The sequence below is a fragment of the Megascapheus bottae genome, chromosome 3 (genome assembly GCF_031878675.1).
Source record: "Megascapheus bottae isolate mThoBot1 chromosome 3, mThoBot2.hap1, whole genome shotgun sequence".
In the NCBI taxonomy this organism is placed as follows: Eukaryota; Metazoa; Chordata; class Mammalia; order Rodentia; family Geomyidae; genus Megascapheus; species Megascapheus bottae.
In genome coordinates, this window is record NC_143511.1 from 36458664 (window position 1) to 36478880 (window position 20217).

At 49.1% G+C, this 20217-nt stretch overlaps 1 protein-coding gene across 1 annotated transcript; it reads right to left on the reverse strand.

The window, feature by feature from the left end:
* Positions 1–1177: 1177 nt before the first annotated feature.
* Positions 1178–19569, reverse strand: Susd3 (sushi domain containing 3). The gene is made up of 5 exons (XM_090329916.1): positions 19446–19569; positions 9467–9655; positions 7463–7610; positions 6290–6454; positions 1178–1553 (listed from the first exon to the last, which is right to left on the reverse strand). The coding sequence occupies exons 1-5, from the start codon at positions 19531–19533 to the stop codon at positions 1337–1339; spliced, it is 807 nt and encodes a 268-aa protein (XP_090186042.1). The 5' UTR covers positions 19534–19569; the 3' UTR covers positions 1178–1336.
* Between the last annotated feature and the right edge of the window lie 648 nt (positions 19570–20217).

Here is a 20217-nt window from a genome sequence, read left to right on the forward strand (position 1 = left end):
TGGGTCGTCATGCATGCTAAGCAAGCACTCTACCACTAGGCCAAACTCCCAGCCCTGTTCAGTCCTGGGCTTGAGTTCAGGGCCTGGGCACTGTCCTTGGACTTTCTCAAGGCTAGAGCTCTACCACTTGAGCGTCAGCACCACTTCCGGTTTTTTTGTATGTATGTGGTACCAGGGAATCGACCCGGGTCTTCGTGCATGCTAGGCAAGCACTTTAACCACTAGGTCAAACTCCCAGCCCCCTGTCCCTTCACTTTTTAACTGGTGCTCTATCACTTGACCCACAGCCCTACTTCCAGCTTTTTGGTGGTTAACTGGAGACAAAGAATCTTAGGAACTTCTTTTCCCAGGCTGTCTTTGCACCACAATCCTCTGATCTCAGCCTCCTGAGTAGCTAGAATTACAGGTGTGATCCACCAGCAGCCAGCCAGCTAGTGACTATTCTCATGGAAGCTGGCTGCCAGTAGCAACTCCAGATCTGAGTGACCAGCCTTTGATGAGACCCCATGCAGCTACCTCTGACTGCACCCAGTAGCTGGAGGCAGGGATCAAGAACCCAGCTGTGCTTCCACTAAGTCCAGACTGTCTTATAGTAAGAATGCACAATTACAGTTTATGTCATGAGGCTTGAGATTCTACAGTATGGGCAATACACCATGGTTTCTACCCTCGTGGGTTTTAGTAGTAGGAGAAACTTATTTCTCTCACTGAATGTTATGGAAAATGGGTAGACCCCTGGGCAGGTCCTTGATTCAAAGATGCTGAGGTATTTAGTCAGGCACTTGTGACTCACGCCTGTAATCCTAACTACTCAGGAGGCTAAGATCTGAGGATCATGGTTAGAACGGCTCAGGCAGAAAAATCTGAGAGACTCTTATCTCCAGTTGACCAGCAAAAAGCTAGAAATACTCAAGTGGTAGAGCACCAGACTTGAGCAAAAAAAGCCAAGTAAGAGCATGAAGCCCCGAGTTCAACCCCCTATACTAGGACAAAAAAATTAAAAGAGATAAAAAGAAGCTGAAGTAATCATCTGCACTTGCTGAAAAGTATTTTATTGCCATTCTCTTGTTCTACTATGCAAAACTAGATTTACTTAAAGTGTCTTACAGTTTCTTTGAAGGAACCCTGGTTGGAGGGAAACTGTCCCAGGACACTGATACAGCAGCTGTTTCAGTGTCATTACTACAAGATCACCACAGGAGACTCCCCTGGGACAGAACACTTCACACTGGGGCCTTGGCCTTCAGTGTCAGCTTGCCTCTCTCTCCCTGGAAGCAGATTTCTCTGGCCATCCTCCAGCTGGACATATTGCATTACAGGTACCTGACTGGTAGGGTCACCCTGGAAGGTACATGGCAGGCCGTGTGGTTAACCTCATGGTGGGCTGGGAGTTTGATAGGCTCTGCCCTGGGCTCACTGTGTGGATCACCACAGGGCTACATGGTGAGTTGGAGAGGCCAGCAGTGCTTGAAGAACCAGGCCCAAAAGTCCAGGGGTCCTTGTCCGCATCGTGGGTCCCACTGGCCAGCTCTCTGATGCCGTCACTGAGGTCTCTGTGAGAAGAGGTATAAACATAGGTGAGAAAAAGTGCTCTCTCAGAGTGGCCTCTAGGCCAGCCTCCTCCAGCCTGTCACAGATCCCTTCAGGCATCCCTCCTATCAGGATCCGTCCATAGTTCCTTCCACTGTTCTGTGTCAACAGAGCATGGACGGTGAGTGCCTGACCATCCCTAATACAGATCCCCACAGTCTAACTGCTGGTCTCTGTGAGGCAGAGCCAGGGAAGACACATGACCCCAGATAGCCTTCATCAACCAGTGGAGCCAGAGCTGCCCTCATCCAGAATACCGGATTGCCTTGGAATGCAGCCATCCTCTCTCCTGTGCCATAGCCTTTTTCTTTATTGGGGTATAAGATGGGTAGAAGGTATCCCCGGTAAGGAGTGTAGCCTAGGAAATGTGGCTATATAGAAAGGAAACTGCTAGTCAGAACTGTCCTAGCCAAACTAAAATCAAAATGAACACAGCCCAATAAAAATACTTTGGAGTTGACAGGTCAAGCTGTCTTTCATGATGCCAAGGTCAGGAGAAAAGGAGAAAACCAATGCAAACAGAATGATTAACACAGCAATATGGGAAGCAAAGGTTTGGAGAAAATACTCTTCCTCAGCAGTTATCAAAGGAATTTGAAAATAGCCTATAAAGCTTATACTTGCCGAGTAAGAAAAGATGAGCAAACCATTAGCATGTGATCCTTATAGAAAATAGCTGAACTGGGGCCAGGAGTTTGGCCTAGTGGTAAGAGTGCCTGCCTAGCATGCATGAAGACCTGGGTTCAATTCCTCAGTACCACATACATAGAAAAAGCCAGAGGTAGTGCTGTGACTCAAGTAGAAGAGCTCCAGCCTTGAGAAAGCCCAAGGACAGTGCTCAGGCTGTTTGAGCCCCGGGACTGGCAAAAAAAAAAAAAAAAAAGAAAGAAAGAAAGAAAGAAAAAAGAAAATGGCTGAACTAACCTGTAGGAAGCTCTGGGAGAAAGAACTGGTAGTGAAAATAGTCAAGCTATTTTGTCCCAAATAATCCATTTCTAGTGTCATTGTCCATTTCTAGCAATCATCTCAATAAAGAAAACAAAGCTTGGCACAGTGGTGCATGCCTGTAGCTTCATCTACTCAAGAGACTGAGGGAAAGAATCACCTGAGCCTAGGAGTTGGAGGCTACCCTAGGAAACATAATAAGCTCCCATCTCAAGAGAAAAGGAAAAATAGGGCTGGGGATGTAGCTCGGGGAGAGTGCTCATCTAGAATGTGTGAGGCCCAAGACTACAGAAACAAATCAACAACAAAAGAAAATGGATCCAAGTGCAAAGATACCTACTTGACCAGTCAGTAGGGAGGAGCTAAAGGATAGAGTGTACTTTCAAGTAAATACATTGGGTGATGTGCACATGTATCCAAATGTATTGATTGAAATATGGTAGATTCCATTGAGAAATCAAATAGCATAATTTCTTAGAAAGGCAAAGTCAACATTCAACCAAATAAACACCAGGAAGCAGGTACTTGAAAGGGGTGGAGTGAGGTCAAGGGGAAAGGCATAGACCAAGAAGGGGAGAATGCAGTCAAGAATCCAGTATATATCCTACAGAATTAAGGAGAGTGAGGCAAGGGTATATAGGGGAGGGATAGATGAGAATGTTGAAAGGGGTGATGTATTGTATTTATAAACTGGTTTGTTAAATGGTGACCCCCTTTTACACCTACTTAAAGATAATAAAAAGTTATTAAGAAATCTGGGCCAGGAGCCTGGCCTAGTGGTAGAGTGCTTGCCTTGTGTGCACAAAGCCCTGGGTTCAATTCCTTAGTATCATATACACAGAAAAAGCTGGAAGTGGTGGTTTGGCCCAAGTGGTAGAGCGCTAGCCTTGAGAAAGCCCAAGGACAATGCCCAGACCCTAAGTTCAAGCCCTGGAAAAAAAAGAAAATTAACAAATGATATAGTGCATTTTTTAATAATAGCTATTGAGATTCCCAGCTCGGTGTGGCATGGTGCATGCCTACAATCCAAGTTAACTCTCCAGGAGACAGAGGTAGGAGGATTATGGTGTAAGGCTGCCTTAGGTGAAAATATGAGCTGTTACCTGAAAAACTAAAAAGCAAGCCAGGTACGGATGACTCATACCTATAATCGTAGTTACTCAGGAGTCTGAGATCTGAGGATTATGGTTCAAAGCCAGCCTGGTCAAGAGACTCATCTCCAAGTAAAGCTGTGTCTCAAGTGGTAGAGCACTAGCTTTGAGCACAAGAAGTTCAGAGACAGTCTCCAGGACCTGAGTTCAAGGTCCAGGACTAGCTCCTTCGCCAAAACAACAGCAACAATAAAACCCAAAAAAACCTGAAAAGCAAAGTCTAGGGTTGTGACTCAAGTTTGCCTAACAAATCTAATACCCAGTACTACCCAGAAGAAGAAAAGAACAAAATTCCCGTTGGGCATGGTGTTGACCCCTAGACTCAGGAAGCTACAACAAGAGGAAGACTCCAAGTCTGAGGCAACTTGAGCAACATAGCAAGTTTCTATAGCAAGGTCTTAAAAAAAAAAAAAGAAAGAAAAGAAAAAGGTATCCAAGGGCCCAGTGTATGGCCTAGAGGTAGAGTGCTTGCCTAGCATATGAAGCCCTGGGTTTCATTCCCTGGTACTACACACAGAAAAAGCCGGAAGTAGTACTGTGTCTCAAGTGGTAGAGCTCTAGCCTTGAAAAAGCTCAAAGACAGTGCTCAGGCCCTGAGTCTAAGCCCCAGGACTGGGAAAAAAATTTTTTTAAATGATATTCTGGAGGTCTCAGAGAAAGGCCCCTCCCCTCCACACACACATGTGAAGTATGGGAATATTGAGGACAATAATGACGAGTTCCTGACCTCTGACCCCTGATTTACTGCACCTGACATGGTAGGCAGGTAGCTGAGGTATGGAGTGGCCAGGATCCCACGGGGATGCCGCAGGGCTGGGTACTTGCTTTAGGGGACATGTAGGGGAAGAGGAAGGCAAAGAGCAGTATGGAGCCGGTCACAGAAGGTATGAGGTGAACCCTGAACACCTTAAACAAGGTAGGAAGACACTTTCTTCCAGCAAGAAAGCATAAGAAGAACCCAGGAGTGGTGGCTCACGCCTGTAATCCTAGCTACTCAGAAGGCCAAGATCTGAGGATCGAGGTTCAGAGCCAGCCCAGGTACAAAAGTCCACGAGACGCATCTCCAGTTAACCACTAGAAAACCGGAAGTGGTGTTGGGGCGCAAGCGGTAGAGTGCTAGCTTTGAGCCAAGGAGCTCAGGGACAGCACCAAGGCCTAGAGTTCAAGTCTCATGATGGATCCGGGAAAAAAAAAAGGAAGAAGGAAAGTCCATGAGACTCATCTCCAATTAACCACCAGAAAACCAGAAGTGGCTCTGTGGCTCAAGTGGTAGAGCAGTAGCCTTGAGCTGAAAAGCTCAGAGACAGGCTCAGAGTTAAAGTTCCATGGTTGACAAAAAAACAGAGAGAGAGAAAGAGAGGCGGGGAGGTGGAGAGCACATAAGAAAGAAACCAGCAGAGCTAGGCAACAAAGGTTCATGTGTACTACTCCGAAGGCTGAGATTTGGAGTTTATAGTTTAAAGCCAAGCGGGACAGGTAAGTCTGTGAGACTCAGCTCCAATTAACAAGCACAAAACCAGAAGTGGAGCTGTGGCTCAAGTGGTCAAGTGGTAAAGCACAAGCCTTGAGCAAAAAAGCCAAGAGATAGAGAGCCCAGGTCTTGAGTTCAAGCCTAAGTACTGGCATAAAAAGAAAATTAAAAAATAAAAACCAAAGAGTCTGTCGGTGTTTCTCATGGACGATTCCATTGAATCACAACACAATGAATAAAGTCACGCCTGAGGCACAGCCAATCAGGCAGAATCGTCCTAACCCTGAGCCTAGAGGACTGTCTTCTTTATGCTATGGCCAGAGGAATCTGGGAATTTCTCCTTGGCAGATTCCAGGCTTACCCACAGCATATGGGGCCCCTGTCTAAGACCTGCAAATCAAGCAGCCAGGTCAGAAACACACATCTCAGCATGACAGGGTGCACAAAAAACCATCCAGACCCCAAATGGGGCAGGGGTCTCTGGATAAGACCATGAACCCAGCGCCCTCAGGAAGTCATACCACAAAGGACAAAACCATGTGAGTTTAAGGAACCTAGAGACCTGGTGGCCTCAGGCTTGGCATCATCTTGGAGCACGGAGCTGGCTCTGATGCTGACAGCAATTCTAGCTGCCAGCAAGTCTGCCCAACATTCTCTACTGGCCCTGAATCACCAGGGTCAGATTTCTGGAGCCAGAAAAAGAACATCCTTATATCAGTTCAGAAGTGTGTGTGTGTGTGTGCGTGCGCTATGTTCTTGTACATGTGTGTACTCAATGCATGCTTCTGAGAGGGAAAGGGAAAGGGAAGAGGTGAGAAATGGAGAAAAGAAAAATGGGAGGGGACGCAGTGGCTTAGCCTTGCACTGATCCTGCTGGGGCTGAGAGGGAACCCCAGTCTTGGCGTCATCACCAGCCTCTGCACTCCTGTGGGCTTGAATCCTCCCGGTGAGTTGACTGGGTGGGGTCGCTCTGAGAACTGAGAAGTCTCTTTCAGGTTGCTCTTGTGTTAAGAGTTGGGAGATGAGGTTCAGGGCTCCGGCTGCCCCAGGCCTTGGTAAAACTAGAAAAAGGCTTCCAGGTCCCCACCCCGCCCCCCATATCCCCAACCTGCCCCCAAGCCTGGTGACCCACATAGCAAAGCTGTGGTTGTCATGGGCCTGACTGGACCAGCTCCCTGGCTTGCCACTTCCGTCACCACTGCTGCTGTTGTTGAGATTGTGGCCCTTGAGGCCTAGGTACGCCGCTTGAACCGTCTCCAGGTCTTCGCCTCTCAGTTGGTACCACAGCTGGGCTGTCCTGGGGGAAGGGGAGGGCCCAGGATGAAGGACACTGAGTGGGCCCAGTGTCATTCATTCAGACACACAGAAAGAGGCAGCTCCATACAGCCTGGCAAGTCCTCAGGCAGAGGCAGTTGGCAAGCCTTCGCAGGAGCCAGACAGGGGACACTTTTAGGGTCATTTCTCCCACTTCAGTTTCTCTTGTAACTTAACTCTGGCTCCATCACTGGAAAGAAGCCATGAACGGTCACCCAGAAACATGGCTGTGATCCTATAAGAGGTGACTTAGGAAAACAGACGGTAGATGTGCTAGCCATGGCCAGCGCTGCTGGCTGCACGCACTTACGAGTATGTTTGTGCCACTCAACAGCCCACTTAGAGATGGCTAAAAGGATGTATTTGTATTATGTATATTTTACCACAGTCAGACAATACAACTAGAAAAGAATCAGTTACTGCCAGGCACCAGTGGCTCACACTTAGCGACTCAGGTGGCTGAGATATGGAGTTGGTAGCTCAAAACCAGCCCAAGCAGGAAAGGCCATGTTATTCTTATCTCCAGTTAGCCAGAAAAAACAAAAAACAAAACCAACCAAAAGTGAAGTTGTTGCTCAAATGGCAGAGCCAATCTTGAGCACAAAAGCTAAGGGACAGCACCCAGGCCTTGAGTTCAAGCCCACTCCCCCGCTACACACACACAATTAGTAACTGCATTCAAAAGCTCTTCAGTGGTTATATTTTGCATATGGGCTGTAAGTCTGACCTTCCATCTATGGCACTCACCTCAGCTGTAGGCACTCCTCAGTTGTCCCAAATGCCACTAATGCAGCAGAGTGTCTTGTGTATGTGTGTGTGTGTGTGTGCACAAGTTTAAGGACAGCAGCCTCAGAGCCACATGCACCACATCCACACCACCCACAGACACAGATCCAGGGTGTCTGTAGCAACTGGGGCAGTATCCCCTGGGCAGGGTGCCAAACTGCTGGCCACCTCCTGGGAGCACCCCAGAATCACCAAGCCGCCATACCTGTTGGAACGCTGCTGCTCACTCCTCTTCACACACTTGAGGAGGCAGCAGGTGAGGAAGGCCACAGACATGAGCAGGATGATGGCGCAGCTCACAATGGAAGCGATTACTGCCACCTTGAAGCCAAAGGTCTCGTGTGGTGGCACAGCTGTGAAGGAGACAATCACCAGCTCCTGGGACTTCTCACCCAGATCCACCAAGCACCGGGGTCAGGGTGGGTAGGAGTGGATGGGTCCTGGCTCCTTCTTAGTGAACTGTTTTGAGGAGAGACACTGTGGCTGGGGCAAAGATTTATGCAGACTGTGCTTGAGGGGAGGTTATCAGGGAAGACTTTCTCCAGGGAGGAAAGACTTAAGTACCGTTTTGCAGGGTCTATAGGAGTTTGCAGGGAGTACATTGGAATTGCTCTTGCAAGGAGATCTGAGTAATGGCCTCCCTGGCTTGTACTCTTGCATCCCTGATTTAGAGCACAAGGCTGAACTGCGGACCAGCTGGTAAAAGATGCACTGAGGTAAACTGTTGAATCAGCCCACTGTTTTGCCCAAGTAGGCAGAACTCTTCAGGGGCTTTCTCTAGTCACTGTACAGGATGAAGCAAAGGCAAGGAAGATGCTCATGGCTAGGGTCAGAGGCAGTTACATGGACTCCACAAACTCACTTTCTTCCTAGGTCATTACTGAAGCTTGAACTCAGGGCCTTGGCACTACGCCTTCGCTTTTTCACTCAAGAATAGCATTCTACAGCTCCACTTCAGGCTTTGGGTGGTTAACTGGAGATGAGAATCCCATGGACTTTCCTGCTCAGGCTGGCTTTGAACCACAATCCTTAGCTCTCAGCCTCGTGAGTAGCTAGGATTACAGGCGTGAACCATAGCACAGGGCTCATTTCTGTAGATTATGAGGATGTTCTGGGAAGAGGGTCTTAGTTTGAACAGTATTACATGCTCTTGCCCCACAGTGGAACTTCCCATCCCTAGTGCCATTTCTCCTAATAGATAACAACCCCAACCCCAACCCCAACCCCACCCGAGGGCATGGGAGAGATGAGGGAAAAAGACAGAAGGGCTGACATGATCAGGATGCGTTGCACATATGAACTGATACGTGAAGTCCATTTGCGAGTCTGATGCATCTTTGTACAACTATTTACAGATGATGATGAAAATAATAATGATAAAAACAACAGAACAGAGCTGCCCACTGCCCAGCAGTGACATATCTGCATTCCAGCCAATAGTGGGTAAAAGATAGGGGCTTTCTAAGAATCTTCCTTCAAATGCTGACATGTGACCCTTGCCCTTAGGACCCACCATTCTATAAGCCCTGCCTGGAACAATTGTCACTGACTTGGGTCAGGATAGTACAGCAGGGCCCTGGGGCCTGCTGTGGTAGAGCATGCTCCAAGCCTGGCTACTCATTCTGAAGTGGGAAATGCCACATTGATTATACTCATTTTGGGGTTTCTACCTCTGGGAACCTAGACCTCACAGATACTGTCATTCTTAAAGATTCACCCAGCCTGTGAATAAGTTAAAGGCTCTGAGAAGTCCTGCAGGATATACATTCAGCATTGGCCAACCTATTTTCCCTCATTTTTTAGCCCAAAACACGTTAAGATAATACACAGGGAAATATATTGTACTTTGGACAATGGCATGGGTGAGTGCCATCTTATTGACTGTTCAATACCCTTTGTCATAAAAATGGACTCCTTCCCTAAATAAGACCAAGAGCCCGTGGTCAGTCATACTGTGGTCCAGTGTGTTCCCAGTATCTAGAGTGCTTGGTACATAGAGTGCCCTATTAGGATTCGCCACATGAAGAGAAGGACAGACAGAGGAAAAGAGGAAGGAAGAAGGATGCTCAGCCTTGGAGCTCTGGGGCATTACTGGCCACTTCAGGACTCAAGCTGCTGCATGAGGGGTAGAACCTTCAGTACCTGGGCAGTCACTGCCCACAACCCAGAAGCCATTGAACCAATGTGACACAGGAGAGAAGGGGCTTACATTTGCACACGGGGGTCCCTGAAGACCAGTCAGCGATATTCCCCTTCCAGGCGCAGGTGAGGAGGCCAGATCCTACCATCTGGTGGCCGGAGGGGCAGTGGAACACGAGCACAGTCCCCACAGAGGTGCCATCGCCACGGAGGATTTGCAAGGTGCCCCTTGGCGGAGGCTGCAGCTGGGCACATGTGCCTGGGGAGAGAGAAAGGTGGTGAGTCTTCATGGCAGCTGGGCATGAGTGAAATGGGATACTGGCAGTAGGGATGGAGGGAACTCCAAAGGCTGAGGGACCTTCTGGAAGAGGTCCTTGGGGACCATCCAAATGTTGGGACCAAGCTGAGAACTTACAGAATTAATAAACATTAGAAGACATTGTCAGGTGCCAGTGGCTCATGCCTTTAATCCGAGCTACTCAGGACTGAGAGCTGAGAATTGTGGTTTGAAGCCAGACCAAGCCAGAAAGTCCATGAGACTCTTACATCCAACTCACCACTGAACAACACTGGAGGTGGAGCTGTGGCTCATGTGGTAGAGCGGAAAAAACAAAAAAAAAAAGTCAGGGCAGCACCAGGCCTTGAGTTCAAGCCCCAGGAATGGCCTCAGAAACAACAACAACAATACATGCAAATATACCACTATTATCTAAGCCCAACTCCAAAGGCAGAAATTAAGGGAAGAAAAAAAGAGATAGGGCCAGGAGCGTAGCCTAGTAGTAGAGTGGTTTCCTAGCATGCGCAAAGCCCTAGGTTCGATTCCTGGGTACCACATATACAGAAAAAGCCAGACGTGGCACTGTGGCTCAAGTGGCAGAGCACTATCTTTGGGCAGAAAGTGTGTCCAAGGACAGTGCCCAGACCCCAAGTTCAAGCCACAGGACTGTCAAGCAAAAAAAAAAAAAGATAATAAATTTGACAGCATGAAAAATAAAAGGCATTTATTAGAAGAAGGAGCCTAGAGTGTGGTCTAGTGGTAGAGTGCTTGCCTAGCATGCACAAAGACCTGGGTTCGATTCCTCAGTACCACAAATACAGAAAAAGCCGAAACTGGTGCTGTGACCCAAGTGGTAGAGACCTAACCTTGAGAAAGCTCAAGGACTGTGCCCAGACCCCTGAGTTCAAGCCCCAGGACTGGCAGGAGAAGAAGAAGAAGAAGAAGAAGAAGAAGAAGAAGAAGAAGAAGAAGAAGAAGAAGAAGAAGAAGGAGGAGGAGGAGGAGGAGGAGGAGGAGGAGGAGGAGGAGGAGGAGGAGGAGGAGGAGAAGGGAGGGAGGGAGAAGAAGAAGGAGAAGAAGAAGAAGAAGGTATTTGGAAAAAAGAACAAACCAGGTATTATTGGCTGACACTTACAATCCTAGCTACTCAGGAGGCCATCTGAGCATCATGGTTTGAAGCCAACCAGAGCAGGAAAGTCCATGAGACTCTTATCTCCAATTAATTACTAGAAAGCAGGAAATGGAGCTATGGTTCTAGTGGTAGAGTGCTAGCCTTGAGCAAAGGAGCTCAGGGACAGCCCCCAGGCTCTGGGTTCAGGACCCTCAACTGACCCCCACCCCGCAAAATGTATTTATACATATTTAAGACCTGAGATCCTGGCTTTTTTGTTTTGTTTTGATTTTGGTTTTCTGATGCCTGCCAGTCCTGGGGCTTGAATTTAGGGCCTGGGCACTGTCTCTGAGATTCTGTTTGCTCAAGGCTAGAAAGTACTCTACCACTGGGCCACAGCTCCACTTCTGGCTTTTTCTGACCAGTTCATTTATTAGTATCTAGGATTACAGGTGTGAGCCACTAGTGCTTGGCTTTTTTGTTTTTGTAGGTTTATTTTTTTTTAATTTTGTTGAGATTAAAATCTCATCATTTTAGCAGATTGTTTGGTGAGTGTGTGGAAGGAAAGGACAAGTTGTAAGGTGGTGGATATGACAGTGCGTGCAGAGTGTTGGGGGCTTGGCTCAGAAAGGGGGACATACTGACCCACAGCATCCCACTCTGCCAGGTATGGATTACACCTCTGTTCTGGACCATTTCCTGAAGCCCTGAGATGACCCTCATTGACTTTGGGTTACTAGCTCCAGGGATACAGCTGGGACTTGAACTATGCTCTACTAATGAGCCATACCTCCTGCCCTTTTTGCTTTAGTTTTTTTTTTAAGTAGGGTCTCATGCTTTTTGCCCACGCTGCCTTTGTATTGTGATCTTCCTATTTATACCTTCCATGTATCTGAGATTATAGGCAGGACCACAGTACTCAATCTTGAGACCCGAATTCTTGACTCCAGATTCGGGCTCCCCACAGCTCCCAACTCCGTATCCACAGACATCAAAGCAAGAATGAAAGAAGGAAGTCTGACTTACAGAGAAGAGCCATGGTCTGTATGCTTTCAAAGACAGGAAACCTTTTGCTCTTTCAGGCCCTAGGATCTGTCTAGATATATACCATTATCCAGGCCAGGGAAGAAGACAGGGGGGTTTCAGAGCTATGGCAGACAATAAGGTAGCCAAGGGCCTGCTATTAGACCCTTTCACAGGATACCAGGCAGCCAGCACTTCCCAGTCCTCAATTTAGAGCGGCAACTTCTGCATTCTTGGAAGGCTGGGCCAGCAGAAGTGGCCCACTCTACCACTGGCCAGGGGTTTGGAACAGCTGTGGTAAAGGGTATACTGGGGAGGGAGGGCAGTGAGCGTGAGTGCACTGATCTATCTGATAAAGCACATGTGGGTTTCAATCATCGTTTAACTTTTTAGAAGTGGGGCATTTGAACTCAAAACCTCATGCTTTCTAGGCAGGTACTTAACCATGTAAGCTATGCTTCCAGGCCATCATTTCAAACTAAGACCTCATTACAAAATAAAATAACAGGCAAGGTAGGCACAGGCTCAGACAAGTATGTGATAAAGCAAGGCAAGGAATGATATGAAGGCAGGATGGTGTAGTTCTAAAATCCTTTTTTGGGGGGGGCTGGAGGCTTGGCTCAGGTCATAGAACAATTGAATCCTGGTCTCAGACCAAAAACAAAAATCCCTTTTCTTCTGCTGTGTGCCAAGGAGGAATAAAAATGCCAGAGGAGGGGCCGGGAGTTTAGCTTAGTGGTAGACTGCTTGCCTAGCATGCACAGAGACCCAGGTTCGATTCCTCGGTACCACATACATAGAAAAAAGCTGGACGTGGTGCTGAGGCTCAAGTGGTAGCCTTGAGAAAGTCCAAGGACAGTGCTCAGGCCCTGAGCCCAAGCCCACAACTGGCAAAAAAAAAAAAAATGCCAGAGGAGCCTCTCATAGTCAGTCCTGCTGCCACAGGGCCGACCCCTTCTGCCTCTTCCTGACCAGGAGAGCCCTGCCTTGAGAGAGGGTAGAGGCCTCCTCACTCTAGCACAGGTCTGGGAATAGAGGTCTCAGATAGGACAGGCCAAGGCCTCCTATGAGTCTGCTTGCAGACCTGGGTTGAAGGGCTGGCAGGGCCTTTTGATGGGCAATACAGGGGGCCTTTGTCACTTCTTGCCTGAGACCTGTGCCCCTCACTTGCAATTCCATACTAGCTTCCTGGCAGAAGAGACCAGAGGAAGCAACTATGGCCCCAGTAAGGAAACCACCACCATATACTACACCTAAGTGTGTCTTAGGGAGAGCAGTGTGGATAGCCTGGCAGGAGAAGAGTGGGGTGATGAGCTGTCCCAACTTAGTTCACACTAAGTCTGTCAACAGTGACATCCTGTGCTCTGCAGCTGGGTTCCGCTGTGGTGGGTGTTTATGTCTTCAGATAGCAACTACAGGCCTTGGCACATTTCACAGTATGCACCAGCCACAACCCAGGCAGCCCCAAATCTTCAAGGACAGACTTCCGGCTTCTGTCATTGAGCCTCATCAGCATGAGGTGGGGACAGAGTGATGTCATTATCCACAACCAAAGGGAAACAGCCACCTGCCACTCTGCTCTGAGACAAGCCTAGGATGCATGGAAAAGGAAACAAGAAAAACAAATAAAAGCAACACATGTTGCTTTTATAAGCCACAGCCCCAAAGATATGCATGAGCAAACTGGGCAGAGAAGGTTGGGTTTTAGTAGAGGCTGAGGTAGGAGAGATGGAAGTTTCTAGAAGACCCACAATGGAAGGCTTAAAATGTAGTCCTGACCCTCAAACATAGCATCAGACTACACATTTCCTAGCCAGCCAACAAGCGGCCCTTACAAGGCACAGCCCTGCTCCTTTATTGTTGGAATGGTCTGTCCTTTAAAATTGAAATGAAGGGCTGGGAGTTTGGCCTAGTGGTAGAGCGCTTGCCTAGCATTCACGAAGACCCGGGTTCAATTCCTCAGTACCACATATATAGAAAAAAAGCCAGAAGTGGTGCGGAGGCTCAAGTGGTAGAGCTCTAGCCTTGAGAAAGCCCAAGGACAGTGCTCAGGCCCTGAGTCCAAGCCCCAACTGGCAAAAAAAAAAAAAATTGAAATGAAAACTGGAAGAGAGCAAAAGAAGGGGTGATATTATCCAAAAAGAGATATACTCATTACCTGACTTACACAACTGTAACCCTTCTGCATATCACTTTTGTTATAACAATTTTTTAAAAAAAGAACTTAAAAAAAAAAGAAATGGAAGCCAGGTGCTGGCGGCTCATGCCTATGTGTATAACTACTCAGGAGACTGAGACCTAAGGGTTGTGGCTCAATGCAAGCCCTGGCAAGAAAGACGGTGAGATCCTCATCTCCAATTAACCACCAAAAAGTGAGAACTGGAGCTGTGGCTCAAGTGGTAGCGTGCCCACCTTGAGCAAAAACGCTAAGAAAGAGCACCCAAGGCCTTGAGTTCAAGCCCTAGTAATGGCACAAAGAGAGAAAAGCGGAAAGAGAAAATGTGAAAAGAGAGAAAGAAGGTGAACAAAAGAGAAAGAGAGAGGGAAGGAAGGAAGGAAAGAAGGAAAGAAGGAAGGAAGGAAGGAAGGAAGGCAGGCAGGCAGGCAGACAGGCAGGCAGGCAGGCAGGCAGGCAGGCAGAACTTGGGGCATGTCTCAAGTGCTGAAGTACCAGCCTAGCGAGCACAGAGCCCAACGCTGCCAAAAGTAAATAAATAAAACAGATGGGTATATGGAAGGTGACAGTGCTGGGAAGGGGGCTTGCCCCACTTCAGCTGGCCCTGCTATGTTTCTTGTGTAGTTCAGGGAACCTTCCACCAAGAGAAGCCCAGCTTTCTTTAATCCACATACAATCAAGGCACGCACAGGCAGGCAGCCCAAGTCACTAGTTGGGGCTCAGTCCTCTCCAGGAGCTCAGCCTTCTTCCAACTCCAGATAGGTTCCTGAGGAAGTTAACTCCGGGCCTCTGGAGTCTGATCCTAACCTGACCCAGGCCCAGGAATAGGATTATATCATGGAGACACTGAAGCAGGAACTAACACACGGGACCGACCCGAGTGGGATTTGAACTCAGAGCATTTTTGCTCACATTGGTACTGTACCAACTGAAGCCCTAGAAGGCTTTCATGCCCCCAGGCCCCCATCCTTCCAGTCCACAGCCCATAGGAAGCTTTGACCCCTAGATTCTGTCAGGGTCTCCTGCCTTATCCCTGTCTTGGAAGGCCAGCAAACTCTTCTAAGCTCTGGGCTGAGCACATTTTTCCAGATGAGGAAACTGAGGCCCACAAACCTGCCAGAGTTTCCTGAGAAAACACTAGCAGAGCTCACAATGACCCTTCCCACAGGACTCATGCTGGTCATGAGTGGTTCATGCCTATAATCCTAGCTACTCAGGAGGCTGAGTTCTGAGGAGCACAGTTCAGAGCCAACCCAGGTAGGAAAGTACATGAGACTCTTATTTCCAACTAACCAGCAAAAAGCTGGAAGTGAAGGTGGAAGTCAAGTGGTAGATCACCAGCCTCGAGTGAAAACGCTAAAGAAAAGTATCCAGGTCCTGTGTTCAAAGCCCCAGTACTAGCAAAGGGAACACACACACACACACACACACACACACACACACACACACATGTGCATGCACAGTATGGAGATAATAGAAGTGGAGAACCAGGTTTATAGCCTGTGAAGTCTGTAACCACAACTTTTCAAGGATATTTGAACATTTAGCATGTCTGGTGGTCTATCATATTCCTAATCCCTGAGAGAGATCTCCCCTCAAACTCAACTGCAGACCCAAGCCACCCCTGCACGAGCTCTACAGCCTCTAGACCCATGGCCATTCCTCACTGAGCCCCTCTTCCTAGGACCTCTCCATATGTGGTACCTGAGTCCAATCCTATCTGGTTTGTCCCCTGCCTAAATTACAACATCTCTGATCCCCTCCAGATCAACCCCGCAGATTATGTTCCCCTCATAGTTGTCCTGAGGCACCCCATGGTCCGGTGAAAGCACCCAGCTTGGGGGTGGGGGCGGCAGAGTCATCTTTCTGTCCTAGTCAAGAGTCCCAGGGACATGGGACACTGTATGTCTTCCAATCCTCACGTGTCCTACCTCTGACTCTCAACTCTTTGGACCCAGCTCTGATGCATTTGTGTGTGTGTGTGTGTGTGTGTGTGTGTGCACATGCATGCGTGTACATGTATGGGGCTGTCTGGAGGCTTGCTTGAACTCAGGGTATAAGTCTACTGCTGAGTTTTGTTTTTGTTTTTTATTTTTTTTACTCAAGTCTAGCATTCTCTCACTTTAGTTACAGTACCATTTCTGGCTTTGTGGTAGTTAATTGGAGATGAGTCTCATAGCCAGGTGCCAGTGGCTCACATCTGTAATCCTAGCTACCCAGGAGGCTGAGATCTGAGGATCAAGGTTCAAAGCCAGCCTAGGCATGAAAGTCGGTGAGACTTTTATCTCCAGTTAACCACCAGAAAACTGGAAGTAGCACTGTGGTTCAAGTGGTAGAGTGGTAGGCTTGAGCTAAATAGCTGAGGGATAGCGCCCAAGCCCAGAGTTCAAGCCCCATGACCGACCCTCCCCCCCCAAAAAAAGAGTCTCATAGACTTTCCTGTCTGAGCTGGCTTTGAACTATGATCTTCAGATCTCAGCCTCCTGACGAGCTAGGAGGAGCCCTGTTTCTTGTGCGTTATTACTCAGGTACCTGTGGAACCTCTTTTTATGCATTATGTGGAACTAAATCTTCAAGAAAAGGAAAACACAGAGAAAGAAGGAAGTGAATGCTTTGGTGCAAATAAGAAAAACACACAAGGTTAAGCACATAAGCCCACCGCCCACCCCGCAACCTGGGGGGATCCCTAACATGTATCCTCCACCTAACATCTGCCCATCCCCTATGCCATAGCAGTGTTCCCAGGCTCTCGCCTCAGGGGACTCATGGCCTGACCTGGGTGGGTCCTACCCCCACCTTCCCACACTCCCCTCCCCTAGGCCTTGAGGCCAGTGTGTGGAGAGAGAGGATTCTTGCTTGTTAATCTTTTATCTGGAACTTTGGACTACAGGCCAGTCCTCCCTCCTGGAGCCTGCACCATCCCTTCACCCTGACCATTTCAATACATTTCCTTTTATGCCATCAGAGTCTCCCAGAAGAAGGGATAGCAGGCTGCTGGACCCAGTCTCAACTGGACTTGCAAGCTGGGCCTCGGTGTCTACATGCTAGGGAGTCCCTGTATGATTTTGCTTCAGGACTTAGATTCTTCAAATGCAAAATAGGAATCCTTAGAAGAGATTTTCTCAGAGTTCGCAGAGGTGACGTATGCATATACAGAAACTCTTGAGAATAGAGCCTGCCAAGATTTTAGCAGCAGAATATCAACACCAAGTGTGGAAGGCCCATAACTCTGGCTGCGTGTTCTTAGTCACCGCCCTCTCTAAGCCTAACTCTCAAGGGAAGGTTAACACACACCTCAGAGTTCCTAAAAAATCTGTGTCTCCTTAGCAGAGCCCCATACTGTGAACTGTACATTCTCTTCTTCCCAGAACTAAACCGGGAAAATTTCAACTAAGAAAAAAATGTGTTGCCCAAATACCTAAAGGGTCAGGAAACCAAGCCTCCTGGCGCTCTGCCTCACACCAGCAGCTCTGCCAGCACCCTAGCAGGAAAACACAGCCCCATCTCTAGGGATAGACAGACCCTACTTTAATCACACTGGCCTCAGTTCTCTGCAAAATGGGTACAGCCTAGCTCTTTGGCTGCAGAAATAAAAGCCACAGAGCCTGCATCACCTATCCATTATCTATTTCTTTCTGGACTCTTCAAGGTCCCTTCCAAGAGAGCTAAGGGGGTGGCTTCCAGTTGCTGGAACCCTGTGTTCCTGGAAAGTCTCCCAGATTAGGGAGTACCAGGACTGCCTTGGGAGCAGGGCCAGGGCTTGCTAAACCTGACTCTGTGCGATCCTCCACCACCTTTGGAAGACAACAGACCCACAGGATACCAGCTCTCCGCACTACTTTGTCTTTCCTATCTACTCCAGGAATGCTGGTGATAACACCCATTCTATGAAGTGGGGCTGGGAGTCCATGTCCCCAACTGCTGTTTAGACAATGACAAATCTCCTCTAAAAAATCCAAGTTCCATTCCTTCACTTCATGACCCATTTCACAGTACAGGAGACTAAGGCCACCAGGGATGGACCCTCCACAGGGAGTCTATATTATGGCATTACTCGGGGCAGGGTATGCAGGTATACAGCCCTGGTCATTTAGCACCTAGGGAAACTGAGGCCCAGGAAACACCTCACAGGTCAGAAGGAGGGTTGTAACTACATCTCGAGTGAGAAGGGGTGCCTCACAAGTAGAAAGTGCTCAGAGACTGGACCTCACAGGGGAGTACTGAGAGGAAGCAGAGTTTCAGTGCTTTACTGGAAGCTCCCAGGAAACAGACTGGGACAAGTAAGAACCCCCAACCATTCCTAAGTAAACAGCCTTTTATGTGTGCAAATGTATTGGAGCCTCCAGTCTCTTCCAGGCTTGAGGGTGGGTGACCTTAGGCAAATCCCACCACCTCGGACAAGTTTCCTAACCCTTGAAATCCACTCCTCTAGGCTAGTAGGCTCAAAGGGCTCTCTGTTTTGAGACCCAGGCCATACCAGGTTCAGAGCTGGCCTCCAAACTATAGATGTAAATAGTCCCGAATTTATCCCCCAAGACCAAATGGCTCTAAGCACTTGACTGAATGGGTGGGATGGTGTCCACCAAAATAAACCAAATCCACCAGGACTGGGGACAAGTCTCTCAGCTTCTGCAATGCTAAGCAGGAACTAGACTCTTCATGTCCGCCTTCAAGCCTCAGCTTCCTCTTGTGCCAACAGACTAAATCAATAAGGCGTCAGCCTAGTTGTCCAAGACCCTCAAATCCGACCCTGGTGGGCAGTGGCCAGCAGATTGAACTTTTGGAATCTAGTAGGTGCAGGGTTCCGGTTTGGTTATGTTTGTAAATGGATTAGACTTTAGAAGTATTCATGGTGCAAAGCTGGTGTTCAAACCGGAACGGGAGCATTGGGCACTGAACGTGAAACTCCTTATGTATGTTTTTGAAACTAGACGCTTAAAAGTAAGATAAAAGCCACCTTCCTTCCTTCCGGAGACCTTTGAGTCTTGGAGAGCCTAAACCAGCTCTAGGCCCCATTGCATGGTTGACCTGGGCCAGTCACTTCTGTCTCACACGATCTGAAAGGCCAGGCTGGCCACCTAAGAACCTCGAGGAGGACACCTGCCTCCCGCAGGGGGAGGGCGCCCCCGGGCTGCGCGCCCCTCCAAGTGGGACCAGTTCGGACTTCCGCGGGCCTCCCGGACGGGACCGTGTGGGGAATCCGTGTGTGGACCCAGAACAGGCGGCTGCGTCCCCTCACCCCCGCCTCCCCCGCCCACAGCCTGATTTCGGGCGTCTTACCGCCAGGTTTCGGCTCAGAGCGCTCGGAAGGTTCTTCTTTAGGGCAGCCCTCCGCGGTGTAACCCATGCGCCCTAGCTATGCGCCCCCCCCCCCTTGTTTTCCTCGCCTCCCCACCCCGCCCCGCCCCGTCGGTGATAAGGGCAGAGAGATCCTCTCGGAGTCCTTAAGCCCCAGTTCTCACCTGTACGGTTCACAGTGGCTGGCGTAGTGCTCCCGGCCCGTCCCCGGGGCTTCGCCCTGCCGCGGAGGGTCTCCACCACCCCGGGCATCCTGCGCGCTCCGCCGTGGCTTCCCTGGCCGGAGGAGACGAGGGGCGGGGCCCCGAGGGGGGTGTGCGCAGAAGGCGTGTCTGTCACGCCCCGGCCACGCCCTCCGCGGGGTGAGGCCAGCGCCAGGGACCCAGGTGACCCGCTGGGTCCAGGCTCTCGAGACCACGAGGAGGAGCCCAGCTCTGCCACCGGAAGCCAGTCTTGGACAAGTGTTGCTTGGAGGCTTGCCATACCTTTCCTCTCCTGGTCCCTCCTGTCCTGTTCCTCCCACCTTGGCCCCTAGAGTGGTTTTTCACGAGTTTCCATATGTTTTGTTTTTATTAGGGTTTTCCCTTCTGAGAGTGCACAATTCAACAGGTGCCAAAGAGCACAGAACAAGATTCCATTTTTTTTTTTCTCTGCCCTTTAGATCCTTACCGCTGGGTCCAATGTGGTCCCAATTCCTTGGATCTCGCTTGTGGGCAAGGCCCTAGCAGATGCCCAGAGGAAGCTGGCCTTACTGTAGTTCTCTGCTGTGAGAAGGATTATAACCACACATGCATGTGTGTGCTTACACACTTTTCTGGCTGACTTCCTCATGTCCAGCCTCCTGGGGTTGGCGTCACTGGGCTCAGAACTGTGTGGTTCACCCATTCTTCTCTCTCTGGAGCTCTCCCACCCCCAGGATTCCAGGGGGCAATTCCT

What these genes read in the sequence shown, in the direction of transcription:
- Susd3 (XM_090329916.1), bottom strand. Translation starts at nt 19,533, where the DNA reads ATGCCCGGGGTGGTGGAGACCCTCCGCGGCAGGGCGAAGCCCCGGGGA. An exon ending in AGCCACTGTGAACCGTACAG is followed by an intron (nt 9,656 to 19,445) that starts GTGAGAACTGGG and finishes CTCTCTCCCCAG; the next exon opens with GCACATGTGCCCAGCTGCAG. An exon ending in GAGCAGCAGCGTTCCAACAG is followed by an intron (nt 6,455 to 7,462) that starts GTATGGCGGCTT and finishes CCCTTCCCCCAG; the next exon opens with GACAGCCCAGCTGTGGTACC.